Raw genomic sequence first — 18,018 nt, 5'->3', positions numbered from 1 at the left:
GCTTGAAGGAGAGTACGAAAAGCAATATTTCAATATAAGCTGCGGACCTGTCGAAGACCGGGCTCGCTGCTGATGTGAATGTTTACGTGTTGGTTTGGAGGAACTTGATAACGAAGAACTAGCTTCCTCTAAGTTTGATTGATCATGATTGAAATACCGTTCCTAAAATCTCTTCCTAGTCATATGGTAAGGAGCAACTCTGGCACACATTAATGTGAATGCTTGCACTTTCTTTGACATCTTGTCACGTAGCATGCTGCCGGCTGGCACTCGGGGTACACAGTATGCTGGAGTTTCAAACATTACGGTTGTAACGTAAAAGTATAATATCACCCTTAGTCAATCTTGAGGACTGGAGGCTTTTTTGCACGAATGCTTCCAGCTTGGAAGCTACAGTTTTATGTTGACTCCATGAAATGGGCTGAAGCAGCCTTAGACTTCTTCCTTCCTTTTCAGCCATTTTTTCACTAGTACGGTTGTATTGTTCTAAGTTGAAGCTCTCCAACAGAAGAACTGTGATATTATGGACAGATGACGTATCAAACATTTCTCATGTTTTCGTCCTCCTGTAAAATGCCATAAAAAACGAAAAAAGAAAAAGAGTTTAAAATGTCCACGAAAGAAATCTTGAGTGTTAGGACAGCACAAGACGACATACTCTAGATAAGTACTCTTTCATAGCTCAAAAAATTGTACAAGCTGTTAAACTGTGAGGGACAGAAAGCTACTAAGAGTATGGAATGGAGATCACCATTCACTGTAGGCTGGTCGAGGTACATGTAAAGAAAATACCATCAGAGCAACAAGGGCAAAAAGTGCTGGGACCTCAGAGCTGGAGATTATGAAATCTGTTTATGACTGTTGCTTCAACAAACTGTCACCATAGGAGAGCGGCTGCTTCCGACCCGAGAGTCGGGGAGTTGTGGAAGCCATTTTAACTCTACAAATGGGTAGCATCCATTGCAGCTCACATATATAATATACATAAAATATAAAAGTTTCATTTTGTTTGTACTTGGCACGTGCAGTGATTGCCGGAGCACCACTGTCACGATGGAATAGCTTTGCCCGGACTTCGGGATATTTGTGCATGTGCCACCAGAAAGAGCGACCAGATGTAGAGCATGAGAAAGGGTTACTATGTTGCCAGATGCAGTGTTCCAGTTTTTGCTTATGTGTGGTCGGCGTCCGCATTTATTATTCCAGGACTTTGAAGGCCAGAGGAGAGCAGAGAAAATTTTTCAGATAGTCACAATCACATTTGCTGTAAGTACATAAGACGGAATTACTGCCGGCGTAAAGATCCAATATCTGCCATGTTAAACGGCTGTGCTCTTTGATCTCTTCGACTACAGGTCATTGGTCTGATCTGGGGTTATGCAGTACAGCAATTCTCCTACACAGTGATCACGCTTGGAGCTGGCTTCGTGTTGTCGTGCTTGGTAAGGCCACCTGTTGCAAAATTGCAAGTGCTGGACCGTGGTATAGACCGCCTGCACCAGACCTGTTAAAAATTACTTTTCAGAAGTAACTGAATTACAACAACAACTGCATGTTCATAAAATTAATTAAATTAAATCATAATTGTGACCAGCAGTTACTCTGAAAAATAATTTAAAAGTCATGCAGAGTTATGCAAAATTTCAACACAGAATTTCCATGTGTAACTTTACTGTTCCCTGAGGAATATAGAAATATTTATTGGAAGGGCAAGTGAAATTACTGGTAGACTACAATGATTGAAAATCTGTAAAAAGCATAAAAGGAAGCCGACGAATTTCTAAAAAGCCACAGTATAATGGTGCAAAAGGGTATTTATGTGAAGTAATTTGAAAAGAGACTTTTAAGGTAGAGAGCAAGTAAAGCAAAGTTGTAAGTGCACTACAAAAGTATTTGCAAACATAATTATGTTACACTTACGATTGCATAATATCAAAAGTAATCCTGGAAGTAGCTAGTTACTGAGAAAGTAATTACAGTAACTGGGTTACCTGTAATTAATTACTTATTGGCTTACTACATACTTACTTATAGTGTACTTACTGTAGGCTGATATTTTTCATTCGCAGCTTACACTTCCGCCATGGCCATTCTACCGACGGAAGCCTCTGGCATGGCAGAAAGTGCGGGAAGAAAGCGCCTCCTCTTCAAAGCCATCCTCGACGAAGAAAAAGACCAAGTGATGGAACACATGTATGCGCGCAGAGCCTAATATTTAAACAGCTCAGTCGTTGGCTGCTTGCTGACTGAGCAAACATTTCATTTTTCACGCCTTGTTATTAAAGTGGTGGGTTATTTGCAAACGAAATGGCACCTTTTCAATTTCTAGCTCAAGTATTATATTTCAGAAAGTTGCATGTGGGCAGTATACCTCCGTAAAACTCATCCGTGGGTGCCGTGTGAGCAACCACATACGAGTATGAATGAGCGTGACTCTGGACTGGACCTCATTCATGAACGAGCACAGCTCAGAGAGGTAACAGAGATCGGAGAAATAACGCCACCAACAGTAAGCACCAGGGACGAGTGACCTCACCCCTCCCTTAGAAGTCAAGACGTTGAGCCAAGGTCAGTGTTTGACAAACAAGCGAGCGTAAGCATACGCAGAGCTGAAGCGACTATGAGTGAGCAGACAGGGAACTGAGGCAGAGGTGAATGAGCATGAGTGAGCAGACTAGGTGCTGAGCAGATTAGTGAGCGGAACCTGCAAGTGACTGCATCTGGTGGTCAGCATACTTCGTATACAATGAGTCTTCTAAACAGTGTGTGAGAAATATTTATTAATAAAATTACTCGACAGAATTGTAAAAATTTATACAGTAAAACAACCTTCTAAAATGCAGGCAGGTAAAAGAAACATAGCACCAACACATTCCAATCACCAACTGTGAGCATCATGGCTGCGAGTTCTCTGCCCTTGTAACATGAGGCTCGTGCTGAGTTTCCGACGTCTCGCCTATCTGGCGCTGCTTTTTTCGCATGTTCCAGTGAAGGCACTCGGCTAGGCTGTCAAACCAATCGGTGATCTGGTCTTGGTCGCAGATGGAGGGCATCGGGTATATAGATGTGGTTACCTTGAGACTGAAAAAGCACCAGTGGGTGTCAACAGTGCAATCACTTTGAATTTTTTATTATGAGGGCGAGGTCTCTTGTGCAATGCCCATTAATATGCATTCAGAAAGTAGTGTATGTGGTGGGCAACAACGTCGCTCATTTGAGCTGAACATAATCAACACAGAGTTAAAACTGCGAGATCGACCTGTAGGGGGCGACACCGTCAGTGTGGATAACACGCCGGTCGATGTTCGGTATTGATGGTTCTTTTCCGTAATTATTGTGTATATTAATGCACCCTACAAATAGGGAGTAAAGTCACATCCCCATTTTTTTCTTCTTTATCACATCACATCAAAGAACGTCCGTCCGTCCATACGTGGCGGTCTCCTGTAAAGCGTGCTTTCACTGCATTGGCGTATTGCACGCAGGAGAAGCAAACATAAAGTATGTCTTTTCCCGTCTCCCTCAGCAAGCAGACGAAATGTTGCTGCGCTTAAAGGGACACAGATCCCTAGAGCCTCTGCAAGCATATGTAATGCATTCCTAGCCGCTAATCCATTCACCATGTGTAAGTATGGAGCCAACATTGGTTAGAACAGCGGAGATATTAACTAAAAATCGCGGCCAAAAAAGGGGACTACTTTGACGCCACTTCTTCTGGCACGTCGGACTAACTGGCTGTGACTTCAAAAGCAGGCGACCTTGGCCACTGGCCGGTAGATTGGCGCAACTTTGGAGTGAGCAGAGGATGTAGGCAGAGGCGTATCTAGGGTGGGGCAGGTGGGGGACACTTGCCCTGGGCGCCGTTTCATAGGGGGCGCCCATAGCGCTAACTAAGGTGGTAAAAATGGTGGGTGAGTGACCGTCTTCGCAGAGAGATGGACGAAAGATTCACCCGTCTGCGTGATACTGACGTCATGTTCGGATGCCTTCTCGATATCGAGGGTTTATGTTATGGCACAAACACAGATAGTCTGAAGGAGAAGTGTAGCTGCTTCGGTAGTCTTTACGACTGTAATGTTGATGGGGAGCAACTCGATGAAGAAATTTTAGACTGCAGAATGTTGCTGTGAAGTCTGCCACATAACGAACAGCCTGCAGATAACGAGTCCTGAGGGCCTTCTTGAATTTATTGTCCGGTGTGGAGACGAGAGCGAATTCCGAAATCTTCGTATCGCGATCCGGATGATGCTAACGATAGCGGTTTCTATCGCCACTCACCAGCTGTGAGAGGTCTTTCAGTAAATTATTAAAACTGGTACTTTCATATTTGACAGCTTCCATGGGTCAAAGAAGGCTCTGCGATCTTGCTCTACTGAGCATAGAGAGACATGACACTGAAAAAAAATGGATATCGATGATATCATAGACAGTCTCACAGCAGCAAAGGCTTGGAAAATAGTGTTGTAATTGTCCAATCTGACAATGTTTTTCTTTTTATGTCGTTTTTGTGCGCATTCTGGGTTAATAAAAACAAGCGACAAGCGAGCAGTGTTTCATGTTTATCGCGAACAACATCAGCACTGTTCATAGAGGCCCGCTATATGTATACCTTGGTCCGCATAATTTTTTTTATTATTCCGTATTAGCGCCGCGAAGCAACTGTGGCTATGAGCGGCGTATAGATGTGGACAGATGGAGAGAGGACACCAGGAATGAGTGGAGGACAGGGGGGGCTTAGTATGCGTCCTGGGCTGACTTCAGTGGGAGCTGTGCAGACATTCGTCTGGAAAGTCTTCGGAAAACCCAGGGAAAACGAGGCAGGGGAGAGCAGACGAGAAGACACAGACTGACAGACACAAACCGGACGGGCGCTTTTGTGTCTGTCTGTCTGTGTCTTCTCGTCTGCGCTTCCCTGCCTCGTTATGCTATACCAACAAGCCCAAATGTTCGCTCTTCCAGTGAAAACCTCAGACAGCACAGCCGGTGGCAGAATTCGAACCCACCACCTCCCAGTCTTCAGCACGACCTCGGCTACCACCGCTCGTATAATTTTTTTTTAAACATAAACCTTTTTACGATACGTACCATTCCCCATGGTGAAGTTCTTGTCGCATGCGTCCATCAAAAGATGCCCAGACTGAGCTCCGAGCCTCCGGTGAAACCATGATCTACAACGGTCAAAGATCACATAAACCGTATTGCACGAGACATTAGGAATTATTGCGCCTCTGATATTAATTACGATTATAGTAAACTCAAGTTAGAGGTCAACCCAAATAAGTTGTGCTACTATATGTTTTATTTTTCGTTATTGTGTTCTATAAAATCTAATATATCTCTGCTTCGATGGAGGTTCAGTCCCCTTTTGCAAGGCCACGTAAAATAAACACTGCGTCGTTAGTAGTAAAAATGACTGTTATCGTAAAGCAAAACTTATTTCGTTGTTGTTGCTGTCAATGTTTTCGGCCGTTTGCAGACGACACACTCCCGCAGATTCCCGCCGGCCGCGAGAGCGCCGAAAGCAGACAGCTTTATGGAGCCCTGCAGTATTATCGAAAAATAGCGTGCGTACCCAAAACCAAAAGCGACATTTTGGGTTCTGGGCATGCGCAGTGGTGACGACGCTACTTCTTGGGGCTCCAAAACACTTGGGTCCGCTATTTTAGAAGTTTCTATCAGTGCAGAACTGGTTCCATGTCAAACATGATCTCACCTTCAGTTCCACACCAGCTGGGACAACAATGGATCTGAACGAGAGCGAATGGGGACATATTGGAGTAACCATTATGGCTGGTACGCTGGGATGAATCATGGACGCTCCTGCAGCGACGGCGTAGGCTGTGCTGCCAGTGGGTGTTGACACGATAAGCCCTATGAATGTGAGAGCCAGGAAGTGAACACACGCAGGTCGGACTGGCATGTATATTAGAAGAGCAATATATCTGACAAGTACAACTAAACACACCGCGTTTTTCAAACGAACCTCGATGAAAATTACATGTTGCTTGGTAACAGGTGGTGTATCAAACACGCGGCCCGAAATCAGCTATTCTGTAGCCCGAGGCCTTCCGAAGTTCCGACCGATATTGTCTACCACTTCCGTATTCACATGTCGTCATTCATGCAGACTTGTGCCCGTTACTCCAAAAAAGTAATTGATTACCGTTACTCTTCTATCAAAAGTAATTCTATCGTCAATTCGAAATGCAGTTCCCTGCATGAAAGCTTGTATCCATTAAAGGGAAAGCTTCAGTGTTTGATATTGTTGTTGTTACTTTTCACAGCATGTTATAAGATCTGATATACGGAGCATAATGTATGCTTGCTTGCTCGCGCACAATGTGAAGAGATGTAGAGGCAATATGTAAAACAACTTACCGTCACCTTGAACAGTAGTAATATGTTTCCCATCTAGATACAAATCGATGTTAGATAAATACGGTGAAGGCCCTCTGTCGACGACAACTTCGTTCAACACCTAGGAATTAAAAAAAATAAAAAAAGAGAGAAAAACTGGTATACATATACGCTTGTACTTTTAACGACATCGCTAAAAAAAGACTAAAAGAAAGAAACCTTCTGCTTACCAGGCAACCTGAATTGTGGCACAGCGTGTTATCGTTTGTGTCGCATTCTTTGCGATAGATCGTGCATTTGAGCCTGCTTCTTAGCGTGAGAGCTGCGTGACCTGAAGAAAGAAGAAGAAAAGTATGTGCAGTGCACATTGAAATTAGCGCGTTACGTGCATCAAAAAGGTCAGCTCCGATCCGCGCACACTGAACAGTGTGTTAGGATGCTTACCTTCCAAGACATTTGTGATTTTTTCTTGGAAATTTTCAAATTCAAAAGGTGTCAAGAATCCCAGAGAACCCATGTGAAACGCCATTACTGGTGGCACACTTTGCTGAAAGAGGAAGGTGCATTTACATTCGTGTCTTACAAGCATATATCTCGGCAAAGCTCACTCATGAATATACTCACTCATGCTCAGTGTGGCGGGCGAACGAGCTGAGCATGAGGTGAGCTGAGCGGGAGGTGATTGAGCATGAGTGAGCAAACAGTGAGAAAGGCAATAGTCACAAGTGCTCCCCCAATATCTTGTACAATATTGTACCAATCTTGGACCAACACTGGGGTCGGCATTGCCAATATTGGGCCAAGATATTGTGCCTGGGCCAGAGATGAGGGCCAGAGAGTGCCTGGGCCAGAGATCGCCTTTCTTTCTTTTGTGCGGCGTTTAGTCTCCGGTTACATTGCGCACGCTACATGGATGCTCACGTAAAGCTACGTTCCCACTGCGAACGGCGAGAGTGTCCACACCGAGGTTCGCCGTGCCATAGCCCGATAGCCGTACTCTCGAGAAAAGCTTTGTATTGCTCTCAAGGTACCGAATCTTTCGTTCCACAAGGAACAATTTTTCTCCTTTCCCACTGCCGAGCGCGAGCGTCCGCAAAGGCGCTCGTAACAGCAGAGGGGTCGCTCGGCGGTGACCGGAAGCAACCGTTCCTGCGCCGTACAAGCAGTGGTGGTGGACCTGCTTGCCGTAGTCGGCCACGGGTATCGCAGCAGGGGGGGACCGTGCTTCCTGGGCCGACTTCACAGGGAACTGTGCCAACATTTGTCTGAGGGAAACCCAGGGGAAACATTCAGACAGCACTGCCGGCGCAGGGATTCGAACCCGGGTCTTTTCCTAGTCTCGGCGTGGAATACCATCACCGTACCCACTAGGCCACCGGAGCTGGCCGTCCAAACACTCGCTCTTTGCACGACTGACGACCACGGATGGCAGTGACCAACCAATCAAAGCGAAGTCGAGGGTTTTATGGCCTCGTCGTAGCCTCGTTGCGCGTGCGCTTGTCTTGCCTATAGTCAATGTACGGAGTATCGCATTCCTTTTCGGCGCCGGAGCCGCCGTTCGGTATCCGCGATTGAACCGATCGTGTCACGTGGTTTCTCCTTCCAAGAACGCGCGCGCCGTCCATGTTGAGTCACCTCCATCCAAAACCGGTTTCCTCCGTTGCGAGCTGGCTCGACTGCGCGCTGTTTTCCGGCGGAGAAGGAGGAGATCGGCGTCCCATTGCTAGGCGACGCAGCCGTGCCGGACCCAAGATGGCGTGGCTCAGTGTCTCTACTCTGCTGCCTATTTAGTGACTCTAGTCCTGCCCATCGTAGGTGTATTTCGAGAGCACCGCGCATCGGTGTGGACAAGCTCGCCGTTCGCCGTTCCCCGCTCCGTGAGCGCCCCCCCCCCCCCGGCAATGGGAACGTGCCTTTAGTACCCCTTTAAAAAAAAGAAAAGAAAAAAGGAAGGCTATACAGTAAGGAATAAACGCACTTGAAAGAGCGAGGATGCATACAGCAACGTTCCGTCTCCACCAAGACAAATGATGAAGTCTATGCGGTCTGTCAGCTCATCTCTACCTGGCAAAAAGAGCAAGAATGTCAGTACCAGTGTTGCAGATTTGAACAAGCAAATCGGATCAATCCTCGCATCGGATCAACCCTCCTTCAAATCAAATCCTCGCTTTGAAGGAGGACACAAAATCAACTTCAATTCAAGTGCGGAGTTAAATTTCTCCGAGTAAATCAAATAATTTCGAATCGTGATTTATTTTCGGCCTACCAATTCAAACCTATTTTTAATTCCGGATTTATCCAATCCTTTGCCAATAAGCTGAAGCTGAACTGAAGCGGCTAAAGCTGAACAGCTGCGAAATGGTTTCAGAAGCTCGACCTCCGTTATACAAAATCTCGAATTGTTACACAAAGCAGTGAATTTTCAACAGTTCTGTAACTAAGAAACAGAGATGGAAGGCATCACTGGAAGATAAATTCCATCAGTAGATAAATTTACTGTGGCAAAACCAAGAAGAAATGGGAAACTAGGCACCTGCAGCAGACTGCATGACATCATTTAGCTTCGCCTTTCTCTTTTCTTTGCTGTCTCTCTCTGTCTAATCAGATTGCGACGCCTGAAACGCTTTGCTAATTACTGGCTAGTGTTCGGTATGCGTATGATACACGTGGCATTTCTTGCTGTGCAATACAAAAAAATTGTAAAGGTCCATATGAAAGAAAGCGATGGTAGCAGTACTATACTGTGTATATAGTGCTGACAGAACCGAGAGGTATTATAGCGCTGCGGGAATTGCGGCAGACTTGAAAGAATAACACGCGTAGCACCTCCGTCTGCCCACGGCTATTCTAGCAAAACTGACTAAGCAGAATTGGACGCAGCCCTTGAACAAAAGGATTGTGCCCAATGCTTCTACCAGTTTAGCTAGCTTTAAATAAGGCCTGTTTTTATATAGCTCCTGCATTTGAAAATCGGTGGTTCCAGATAAAGCATGGGGTTTCTTACGCCCCATAAAAAATACGGCTGGCATGAAACAAACGCCGAAAATGGTGCAAGAAAGTTCACCTTACATATATCCCTCGCAGTCACGTGCAGGGCGTTTTAGTAACCATGTGAAAAAAGTTCAATTGAAAAAGTATACAGAGCATGCATATGGGGTCAACGATATAGTTTCTTGCAACATGTTATGGTAGTTAGCGCACATTTCACGCATTAATTAAGCTAGTTTTGCCCATTAATTAATTAGCCATGTGAAGGTAATTAATTGTTTGCTAATTAGCCAAGTGAAGGTACCGTTTTTCTTCATGACCTCGATAGCCTATGGACACAATACACAATTCCAACAAAAATCGGGCAGTTTTTAAACAGCTTTCTACAAAAATTTGGCAGCCGAAAAACAGTCTCTCGCGGAGGCGCGCTCGCTGATACTTGCCGCTGCGGAGCAGTTCACTTCGCACAAGAGCCTTCCCCCCCAGTGCAAGAACAAAATCCCTGCAATAACATGTTTGTCGCTATCCATGTGTCTGTCATCAGCCAGCAGCCACTGATATGACGGGTGGCGCGATAAGGCTTTCGATGATAATACAGCACCATGCCACTCTCTCCACTTCGCCTCGATACAGGCAAGTCAACAGGTCCGCAAGTCCGAATTTCAGCAAGCGCGCTTTGGCGAGCGCCGAATTTTCGGCTGCAAAATTTTGTGGAAACCTGGTGAAAAACTTTCTGATTTCTGTCGGGATCCTGTATTGTGGCCATAGGTTATCGAATTCATAAAGAAAAACGCTATACCTTCACTTGGCTAATTTTCGAGCTCAATTAGCAAAATTAGCTTAATTAATGGCGTGACCGTTGACTCCATATGCATACGCCGCATACTTTTAAAATTAAATTCTTTTGACATGGTTACTGAAACACCCTGTCTATATATATAAAAAAAACGAAAAAAATAAACGAAGCCGCTCTGTCCTGTAGAACAACAAAATAATCCAAACCCTTCCAAACAGAACAGCAACATTTATGCGAATCTTAAATCCTTCAGCGAAAACTAAATTTAGTCCTAATGCAAATCCCCGAGCAAAGATTCAATCCAAATCCAAATCTAGTCCAATAATTTTTCACCAATCACATCTCATGTCCCGGTCATGAGGATTTAAATCCGGATTTAAATAAAGTCAAATCCACAACACTGGCCAGGACACTAAAACTTTCCGAGCGAATATAAAAGGAAACGGAAGGTAAAACCCAGAGGTCGGACGAATGATCTTTGGCAAAATTCTACAATGGAGCAGTACAAGTTAGAAATGAAGGAATGAAATTACCTTCTGTGAATGTGCAGAGTTTATCTTTGAGTTGGAGGAACCCATCGTTATTCTTCAGATGAACATCTTCTAGAACTGCATCTTCCACGAACACGACCATACTCTTTTCCTGCAACATTGAACACATGTGCACTCTGTAAGCATGCGCGTATATACGCATAGAAGTTTTTGTTTTCGCTTTCACATCGACATGTCAAATGCGGTGCGACGAACAACACAACAGCAACAAACAACGGTGAGAGTCCCTGACTAGAAATCAGGAGGGTCCAAGTGTGGAGTCCTGGCGTCTGCATCTTTTTCTTGAGTTAATTGAATTTAATTGAGTCACACGCAGTGATCAGTGGCGGTCACACACCTTTCGTGGCATCGATTCGTACATCAAATGTAATCGCGCTTAAATCTGTATCTGTATAGCCTACTCTTTCCGACTTCGTCGTCGGTGTCTGTTTCTAGCGCAACCGACGCTTATCGCAAATGAGACGAACCACAAACCTCTCTACCTCCGTCGGTCTCAACACGCATCCGCCCTCTCTCCAACGTCGCAACACATTAGAAAGTAATACGGGGTAGCCTCCTATAAAAGTTTACCAATGCACGCGCACCGTGCTCACAATTTAATGCAGGTGGAAAATCGTGGTAAATTTCAAACCGATTCCGCATCGCAATCCAAAGTTCCGACCCAAAAACCCCAAAATCCCTATGGGAGAAACAATCAAGATGAAAGCCATGTGGGTAAACTTTTATCTACCCTGAGAGGATACATTTTTGTACTGTATAGTGTCCCTTTAATATGCCGCCATATTGCCACCGCGATATTCTCGGATGGATTTTCCACAACTTCCTGTCGCGACACACCTTGTGTGGGTTCTATACTCGTTACTCAACGCCCATGTATTATGGCCAGCTTTTTAAAGGCAAGCAGGAAAGATCAGTCGAAGATTTGAAACGTGCGAGGAAAAATCCGATCGTAGAATCGCATTCTTAAACTTCAGCGAAACTTCCCTGTATTATATAATTACGCAATATTCGGATGAGGCAACGTGACAAAGAACAACAACTTTATTTCAATGATGACGACGGAGGACTTTCATCGCCAGGGGCGATACGCTATACACCATGTGACTGATATACTTTTAACCTAGCTTGTTCCTCATTTAGGTAACCTTGTAAGTATAGGACACCAAAATCAGATGTCAACGCATTTCTTTCACCATGTGGAAGATTGGTGTAACTTTGGTGTGCCAAAACTATAAGAGAATATCTTGAACCACGAAAAGAGACAAACTGAAGACATAAATTAAAAAAAAAATTCAAGAAAAAGCGTGTATAACAAATAACTGGACAGTAAGTTGGGAATTCATCTTGCTTATATACAACTTGCAGCTTCGTTGATACCTTGTTACATATTTACGTATAGTAACTTAATTTTTAACGATTTCCTCTCGTCGAGTGACATCCTCATCTCCGGAAAGTACTTACCCGTATTAACCAGTGGATGACATCTGTGAACGGTTGTACTACGGTGGCATCCATGGTCTTTTTGATGACGAGCACGGTTAGGGGCGGCTTGTGCCATGTTAGTCTTTGTCCCGCTGGGTCTTGGATAGTCCTTAAAAGCGGATATACGGGAACTCGTTATGACCGGATATCTCGCTGAGTGTCGAGAGAGATTCGTATATAAGAGTGAGAGCTTACATGACCATTGCAGAGTTTTTCAGGATGCGACCGCATGGTCCGAATTGGTAGACTGGGCTCGGTGCGTTCAGAGACCGTGTCCTCCTGAAATTGAAGAAAGCAAGAAGATATAGCAGACGGAACAAGGTCCAAATTATAGCGTCGAAGCAATTTCTCGAGGATCTTTGCATGTTTTGGTGGTAGTGGTATAGGTATTGTATACTTGAAATGCTGTACTGGTACTGATCAATGGTATAGGTCTAGATGGTAGTCCCCCATGGAGTAGAGTCATTGAAAGTCCATTAGTACATTTCTGCGTGCACCCTTACGAAGTGACAAATGTGAGTTTCCATTCAAATGACATGGACACTATATACTGGCGAAAATGATTTATGACTACTACAGTCACACAAAGTCACACTGCCACAGTCAGTATAGCTGTCGCAGTCAGTCATACTGTGTGCTACTGCTTTTTTTTTATTTCTTGTGTTTGTGTTTTCTTTGTGTGTGTGTGTTGATGTTTAGTTTTTTACTTTACGGATTGTTTGTCGTTCTTTCTTTCTCTTTTTGTGTGTATTAACTTGTTAGTTATTTTAGTTGCACGGGCAAATGCGACTTTTTCTTATTGTAAACATATGTGCCAGTTTGCAGATTATTATGGAATAACTGGTAGGGACTGTATCACAGGTACGCCTCGCGGTCTCGTTGTTAAAATGTATATTTTTGTGTCAAAAAATAAAAAAATATCTAACTTCTGTACTGTGCTGCACTAAAGTCCGAAGCAGTGATAGTCAGTATACAGTCAACATATACTGAACAATACAAGCCTGCCTACCGACGTGAGGTACTTACAGACATGGAAGAACTACGCTGGGCGTACACTCCGATTAGCCTTTCTTGCGACTTTTTTTTTTTTTGCCTTATTATAATACTGGACTGTTCATCGCTGACTTTGTTGGAAGTAAACTGTCTGGCTTCTACAAAGTTTGCTTGTTCCTGATCGGTCTAGAAACTATAAACAATGCGCGTCATATCGTTCTCCATCTTATTTTCATTACACCAAACCAAACCGTCCACCCCTCCTTTTAGTCTGTGTGTGTTGACCTGCAGTCTTTTTGCTTCTCTGCCTGTCTGCCATGAACCAGACGGTATAGCCTTCACACGGCCATTACCATATAGTGTTTCGTCAGGGCACGCCCGTGTGCAACATTCAACTGCGTCGTCATATCCGAAACTGGGTGCGAATAAAATGATCTCTTCGGCGAAGCGAAGTGCTTATATGCACTCTAAGAAAAAAAGAGGAGTAATTTTACTCCTTTGGGGGACTAAATGCATTGCCACAAAAAATAGTCCCTTTCTGGAGTAAATGCACGGGAGTAAATGAACGTTACAGAGTGGAGACTGCATTTCACGTTCTGTTCTAAGATTCCCAGGTACATAATTCTTGTGCATGCATGAAAATACTTTGAATCAAACCGTCAACCGTGATATATCGAGTGATATAAAATCTTGCGACATACATTGGGCACAATATTTTTCGAAGAAAAGAAGCGCTAACTGTTTCTAAGGCGGCTGAGTTATACAGCCTTATGTTATCAAATTGACCAAGAGCACATATATATTTACGTAGACTGTTGCATTCGGAAGACCATTTGCGAAGTTCAGTGACAATTTGCAGTTCTGGGGGAGTAAATGTCGTGATTAGGGGACTAAAAGAGGGAGTAATTGCAATGTAGGAGACTAGAAGCTGCAATTACTCCGAATTTTACTCTTTTTTTTCATAGAGTGTGCCTACGCGCTAGTACAGCTTTTAAAAAAGCTGCGAGAGTAGTACTGATGCCATTTTTTCGGCGGGTCACGCGGCCATGCTGACATTCAGTGGGAAAGCGCATGTAACTATGCCGGACGACTACACACTCTAACAAAAAAAGGGTGTGTGTTGTAAGTTTGCAACTCCTTTTTTGGGGAGTACACCCTTTGCCACATATAAAGTGTTTTCACGTGACGTCAAACGAGGGCGTTTGGCCACCACGGTGGTCACAGCTGCTGAGATTATCTAGCATTTGTTCGAAAACGAAGCCTCGAATGGTGTTTTGAAATGCGGTCGAGTCCGTACCCATCTTTTATCCCGAAGACACCTCGTCGTTGTCGTTCTCACATTTTCTTTTATGAAAACTATGGTTGTCGCATCGAAAAACAGCGCAGTTTGTCATCTTTCAACGCCGCTAGCACGAAAAGTGGCCACCAAGTGGGAGGAGCTTACGAGCGTGCCACGTCACTGCTACGTCACAATGTGACGTAGGTGAAAACTCCCTATATATCAACAACAGAGAGAGGGCGCAGACAAGCTCGTTCATGATGACAAGGATGCAACCCGAGGCAGGGAAATAAACAACTGAGGAAATTGTTGTCTGTTGTTTATTTCCCTGCCTCGGGTTGCATCCTTGTCCCTATATATCACTCACTCTGGAGTGTGCAATTATTCTCCATTACGCCCTTCATAGGGCAATGGCGAGTAATTGTACACTCCAAAGGGAGTGATATATGTGGCAAAGGTATACTCCCCCCTCAAAAAAAAGAAAAAAAGAAAAAAAGCTACAACACCCCCCTTTTTAAAGAGTGTAGTTACCTAAAATTCGTTAATTAACTTTTTAATAAGATGTTCAAAAAAAAAAAAAAAAAGAAACATGCGACACGACAGAATTGGAGGCTATCATTTAACGAATCCACACTTTGTTTTAAAAATCTCGAAACGAGCACGTACTTTGTGACATAGAATCGCCAAAATTTGATATGCAAATGAGCCGACACCAGAACTACGCACATCTCGAGCGCAGGAACGAAATGACCTCCGGTGGTGGTGGTGGTGACGGAACTACTTGTCGTAGTCGGCCACGCGCAGGCGGGCAAAGTCACTACTATCGCAGGAAGGGGGCCGTGCGTCCTGGGCCGACTTCATAGAGAACTGTGCCGTCGTTTGTCTTAAAGCGTCTGAGGAAAACTCATAGAGCACCCAGAGAACACAGCCGACGTCCGGCTTTTCTGGCCGTCAGCGCGTACTCCAATCAGCGCCATCGATACAAAACACGTGACCTTCAGACCCGAGCGCCCGCCTCTCCTTTTGCGCTCGAGAAGTGCGACGTTTCCGTTTCGGCTCACTTGCACAGCAAAATTTAGCGATTTATATCTCAAGATACGTGCACGTTCCAGCATAAAATGTGTCTTTAAAATGACACCTGATCCGTGCCCTGTCGCTATGACAAATTGCTGGGTGGAATCCAACTCACCAACTCCATCTATTGAAAGCACTGCTCACCTTTGGTGACACTATACGATTTGGGTTCTCACTGTAAAGCCAATCTTCACTACATTACCAAGTGAAATGGGATGGTGAATCGGATGTGACGATTAAACACCTGTGTGACCGTCATTTAAATAAAGTCTATGCCGTTGTCTATCGCAATCGCAAACATGTATACCAGCCTGTGTGCATACATTCCCGGCCGTTCCTTTCGAGAGAAAGATTTGCTTTCTTACCAGTCTTTGATGTCGATCATTACAGATTTGCTACGCCTGTAGTGCTCGAAACGCTTTCCTCATTCAACTAGCCTCTGCGACGCATTGTGGAGGTGCATTGCGGCCAATCGGGTATACGTAGTTGTTGCTTATAGGGCAGTTGCCATGACATGGAAAGGATTTCCGAGTGAGTTTGTCGATACCATTGATTTTCTTTTTTGGGATGCAGGCACTTCGTCACGTGCCAGGTCTCAAGCTCTTTCTACAGCTTTTTGAAAAACAGCCTTTACGAAGTCTTGCTAATCAATTGAACTGTGCACTTCATGCCGTAACAAACTCGAGTTGCTCCTAACTGGCAACTCGTTGTGAGAATAAACTTCCGTTTACCGTGTATTCGCACGGGCAACATCACCACGGAATATTCTAGTGGAAGAAAAAGAAAGAGAAAAATGCTCACGGCGCCGGGACGTCGGGAGCGGCATATACTGCGCACATAGAAGACGACACCATCGGCCCTGTCGTCTGTTATCTTGTGGCTAAGTCGCAGGATATTCCTTAGCAGACGACAGGGCCGATTGTGTCGTCTGCTATCAAGTCGCCGAGCCGCAGGATATTCCCTCTGGCTAGGAGAGCACAAATAGACTATGAAAGATGAAAGTCACTGAAAAGGTTAGCCAGCTGTAGGCAAATTGAGGCTTTGTATGTGTTTGTCCCTTCTATGTTGTTCCAGCCTCAGAACATCAGTTCTCTCATGTACAAAGAGACTGTTGAGCTCTCGCGCTTATACGCGGCAGCAGAAAGCTATGACGTTTAGCGCGTCTCCCGCTGTAATATTCTGGGCAAGCATACTGGCGGTGCCCAAGTGTAACTGATTGCCATTGTTGCCTCAGAGCTATACGGGAAGCGCCACGACTGCGACTAGACGCGCGATGAGATGGGATTAGGAAGCGATTAATGTGGATGCCTGTCCGGTAACCCACTCGAAGCTGGACTTCCCCCTAGAAGCTACACTGTAAACTGAAAAACACCCTTATGGGTGTAAATGGCTTGTCCTATAACTCACACCTCTTTTTACACCATATGGTTTGGAACACCCTCTAAAGAGGGTGTTCCAGACCATGTTGTGTAAAAAGAGGTGCGAGTTGTAGGACAAGCCATTTCCACCCATAAGGGTGTCTTTCAGTTTACAGTGCATGCAGTTCACCAGCACCCACCGACTTCATCTGGTGGTGGTGCTGACAGTGAAAGGGGCTCGCCTTTGTCGGCCTCACTGAGGTGGGCAACGTCGCGACTTACGCCCTGGGGCAATATGCATCCTGGGCCGACTTCTAAAGAACTGTGCCGCCATATGTCTGAAGCGGCTGTGCTGTCTGTGGTTTTGAAGGCGGATAAAGAAGCTTCGCAGAACGGACGAGTGGTGGCGCTTTCATTTTGCGTTTTTTTTCTTCCTTCACAGAGGAATAAACTATAGTCCGCCATAAATAAACCTTGCGGTGATGACGAAGACGAAGTTACCCGAACGGTACCCCCGTTACCCTCTCGTACTCCTGGCGAATCGCCTTGTGTGGCTAAGGGCCGTTTCCTTTGTGGCTAAAGAAGAAGAAGAAGAAGAACGTGCCATACTTCTGGCCAATCGCCTTGTGTGGCTAAGGGCCGTTTCCTTTGTGGTTGAAGAAGAAGAAGAAGAAGAAGAACGTGCCATACTTCTGGCCAATCGCCTTGTGTGGCTAAGGGCCGTTTCCTTTGTGGTTGAAGAAGAAGAAGAACGTGCCATACTTCTGGCCAATCGCATTGTGTGGCTAAGGGCCGTTTCCTTTGTGGCTAAAGAAGAAGAAGAAGAAGAAGGACGTGCCATACTTCTGGCCAATCGCCTTGTGTGGCTAAGGGCTGTTTCCTTTGTGGTTGAAGAAGAAGAAGAACGTGCCATACTTCTGGCCAATCGCATTGTGTGGCTAAGGGCCGTTTCCTTTGTGGCTAAAGAAGAAGAAGAAGAAGAAGAACGTGCCATACTTCTGGCCAATCGCCTTGTGTGGCTAAGGGCCGTTTCCTTTGTGGTTGAAGAAGAAGAAGAACGTGCCATACTTCTGGCCAATCGCATTGTGTGGCTAAGGGCCGTTTCCTTTGTGGCTAAAGAAGAAGAAGAAGAAGAAGAAC

At 44.9% G+C, this 18,018-nt stretch overlaps 2 protein-coding genes across 6 annotated transcripts in view; one reads left to right on the top strand and one right to left on the bottom strand.

Moving 5' to 3' along the window:
- Positions 1-35: 35 nt before the first annotated feature.
- Positions 36-13,806, top strand: LOC135370738 (signal peptidase complex subunit 1-like). 2 transcript variants are annotated; one of them, XM_064604558.1, is made up of 5 exons: positions 36-186; positions 1,207-1,266; positions 1,356-1,442; positions 2,070-2,191; positions 13,795-13,806. In XM_064604558.1, exons 1-4 carry the CDS (start codon positions 145-147, stop codon positions 2,181-2,183), a joined length of 303 nt encoding a protein of 100 aa, XP_064460628.1. In that variant the 5' UTR covers positions 36-144; the 3' UTR covers positions 2,184-2,191; positions 13,795-13,806. The 2 variants fall into 2 exon arrangements, with proteins under 2 accessions (XP_064460628.1, XP_064460627.1); XM_064604557.1 differs by lacking the exon at positions 13,795-13,806 and having other exon boundaries at positions 37-186; positions 2,070-2,308.
- Positions 2,763-18,018, bottom strand: part of LOC135370737 (NAD kinase-like) — a 110,210-nt gene continuing 94,954 nt past the window's right edge. For all 4 annotated transcript variants that reach the window (XM_064604553.1, XM_064604556.1, XM_064604552.1 and 1 more), the window contains 10 exons: positions 12,370-12,453; positions 12,154-12,283; positions 10,675-10,783; positions 8,336-8,421; positions 6,802-6,904; positions 6,588-6,688; positions 6,379-6,478; positions 5,714-5,871; positions 5,086-5,168; positions 2,763-3,081 (listed from right to left, as the gene is read on the bottom strand). In XM_064604553.1, coding sequence (XP_064460623.1) covers positions 2,895-3,081; positions 5,086-5,168; positions 5,714-5,871; positions 6,379-6,478; positions 6,588-6,688; positions 6,802-6,904; positions 8,336-8,421; positions 10,675-10,783; positions 12,154-12,283; positions 12,370-12,453 — 1,141 coding nt within the window. In that variant the 3' untranslated portion in view covers positions 2,763-2,894. The remainder of the gene's footprint in view (positions 3,082-5,085; positions 5,169-5,713; positions 5,872-6,378; positions 6,479-6,587; positions 6,689-6,801; positions 6,905-8,335; positions 8,422-10,674; positions 10,784-12,153; positions 12,284-12,369; positions 12,454-18,018) is intronic.

This window comes from Ornithodoros turicata, chromosome 10, assembly GCF_037126465.1.
Source record: "Ornithodoros turicata isolate Travis chromosome 10, ASM3712646v1, whole genome shotgun sequence".
In the NCBI taxonomy this organism is placed as follows: domain Eukaryota; kingdom Metazoa; phylum Arthropoda; class Arachnida; order Ixodida; family Argasidae; genus Ornithodoros; species Ornithodoros turicata.
This window is presented reverse-complemented; position numbering and strand designations above follow the sequence as displayed.

Coding starts and splice junctions, on each gene's coding strand:
- LOC135370738 (XM_064604558.1), top strand. CDS start 145: ATGATTGAAATACCGTTCCTAAAATCTCTTCCTAGTCATATG. Junction 187..1,206: donor AATCTCTTCCTAGTCATATG/GTAAGGAGCAAC, acceptor TTATTATTCCAG/GACTTTGAAGGCCAGAGGAG. Junction 1,443..2,069: donor GCTTCGTGTTGTCGTGCTTG/GTAAGGCCACCT, acceptor TTTCATTCGCAG/CTTACACTTCCGCCATGGCC.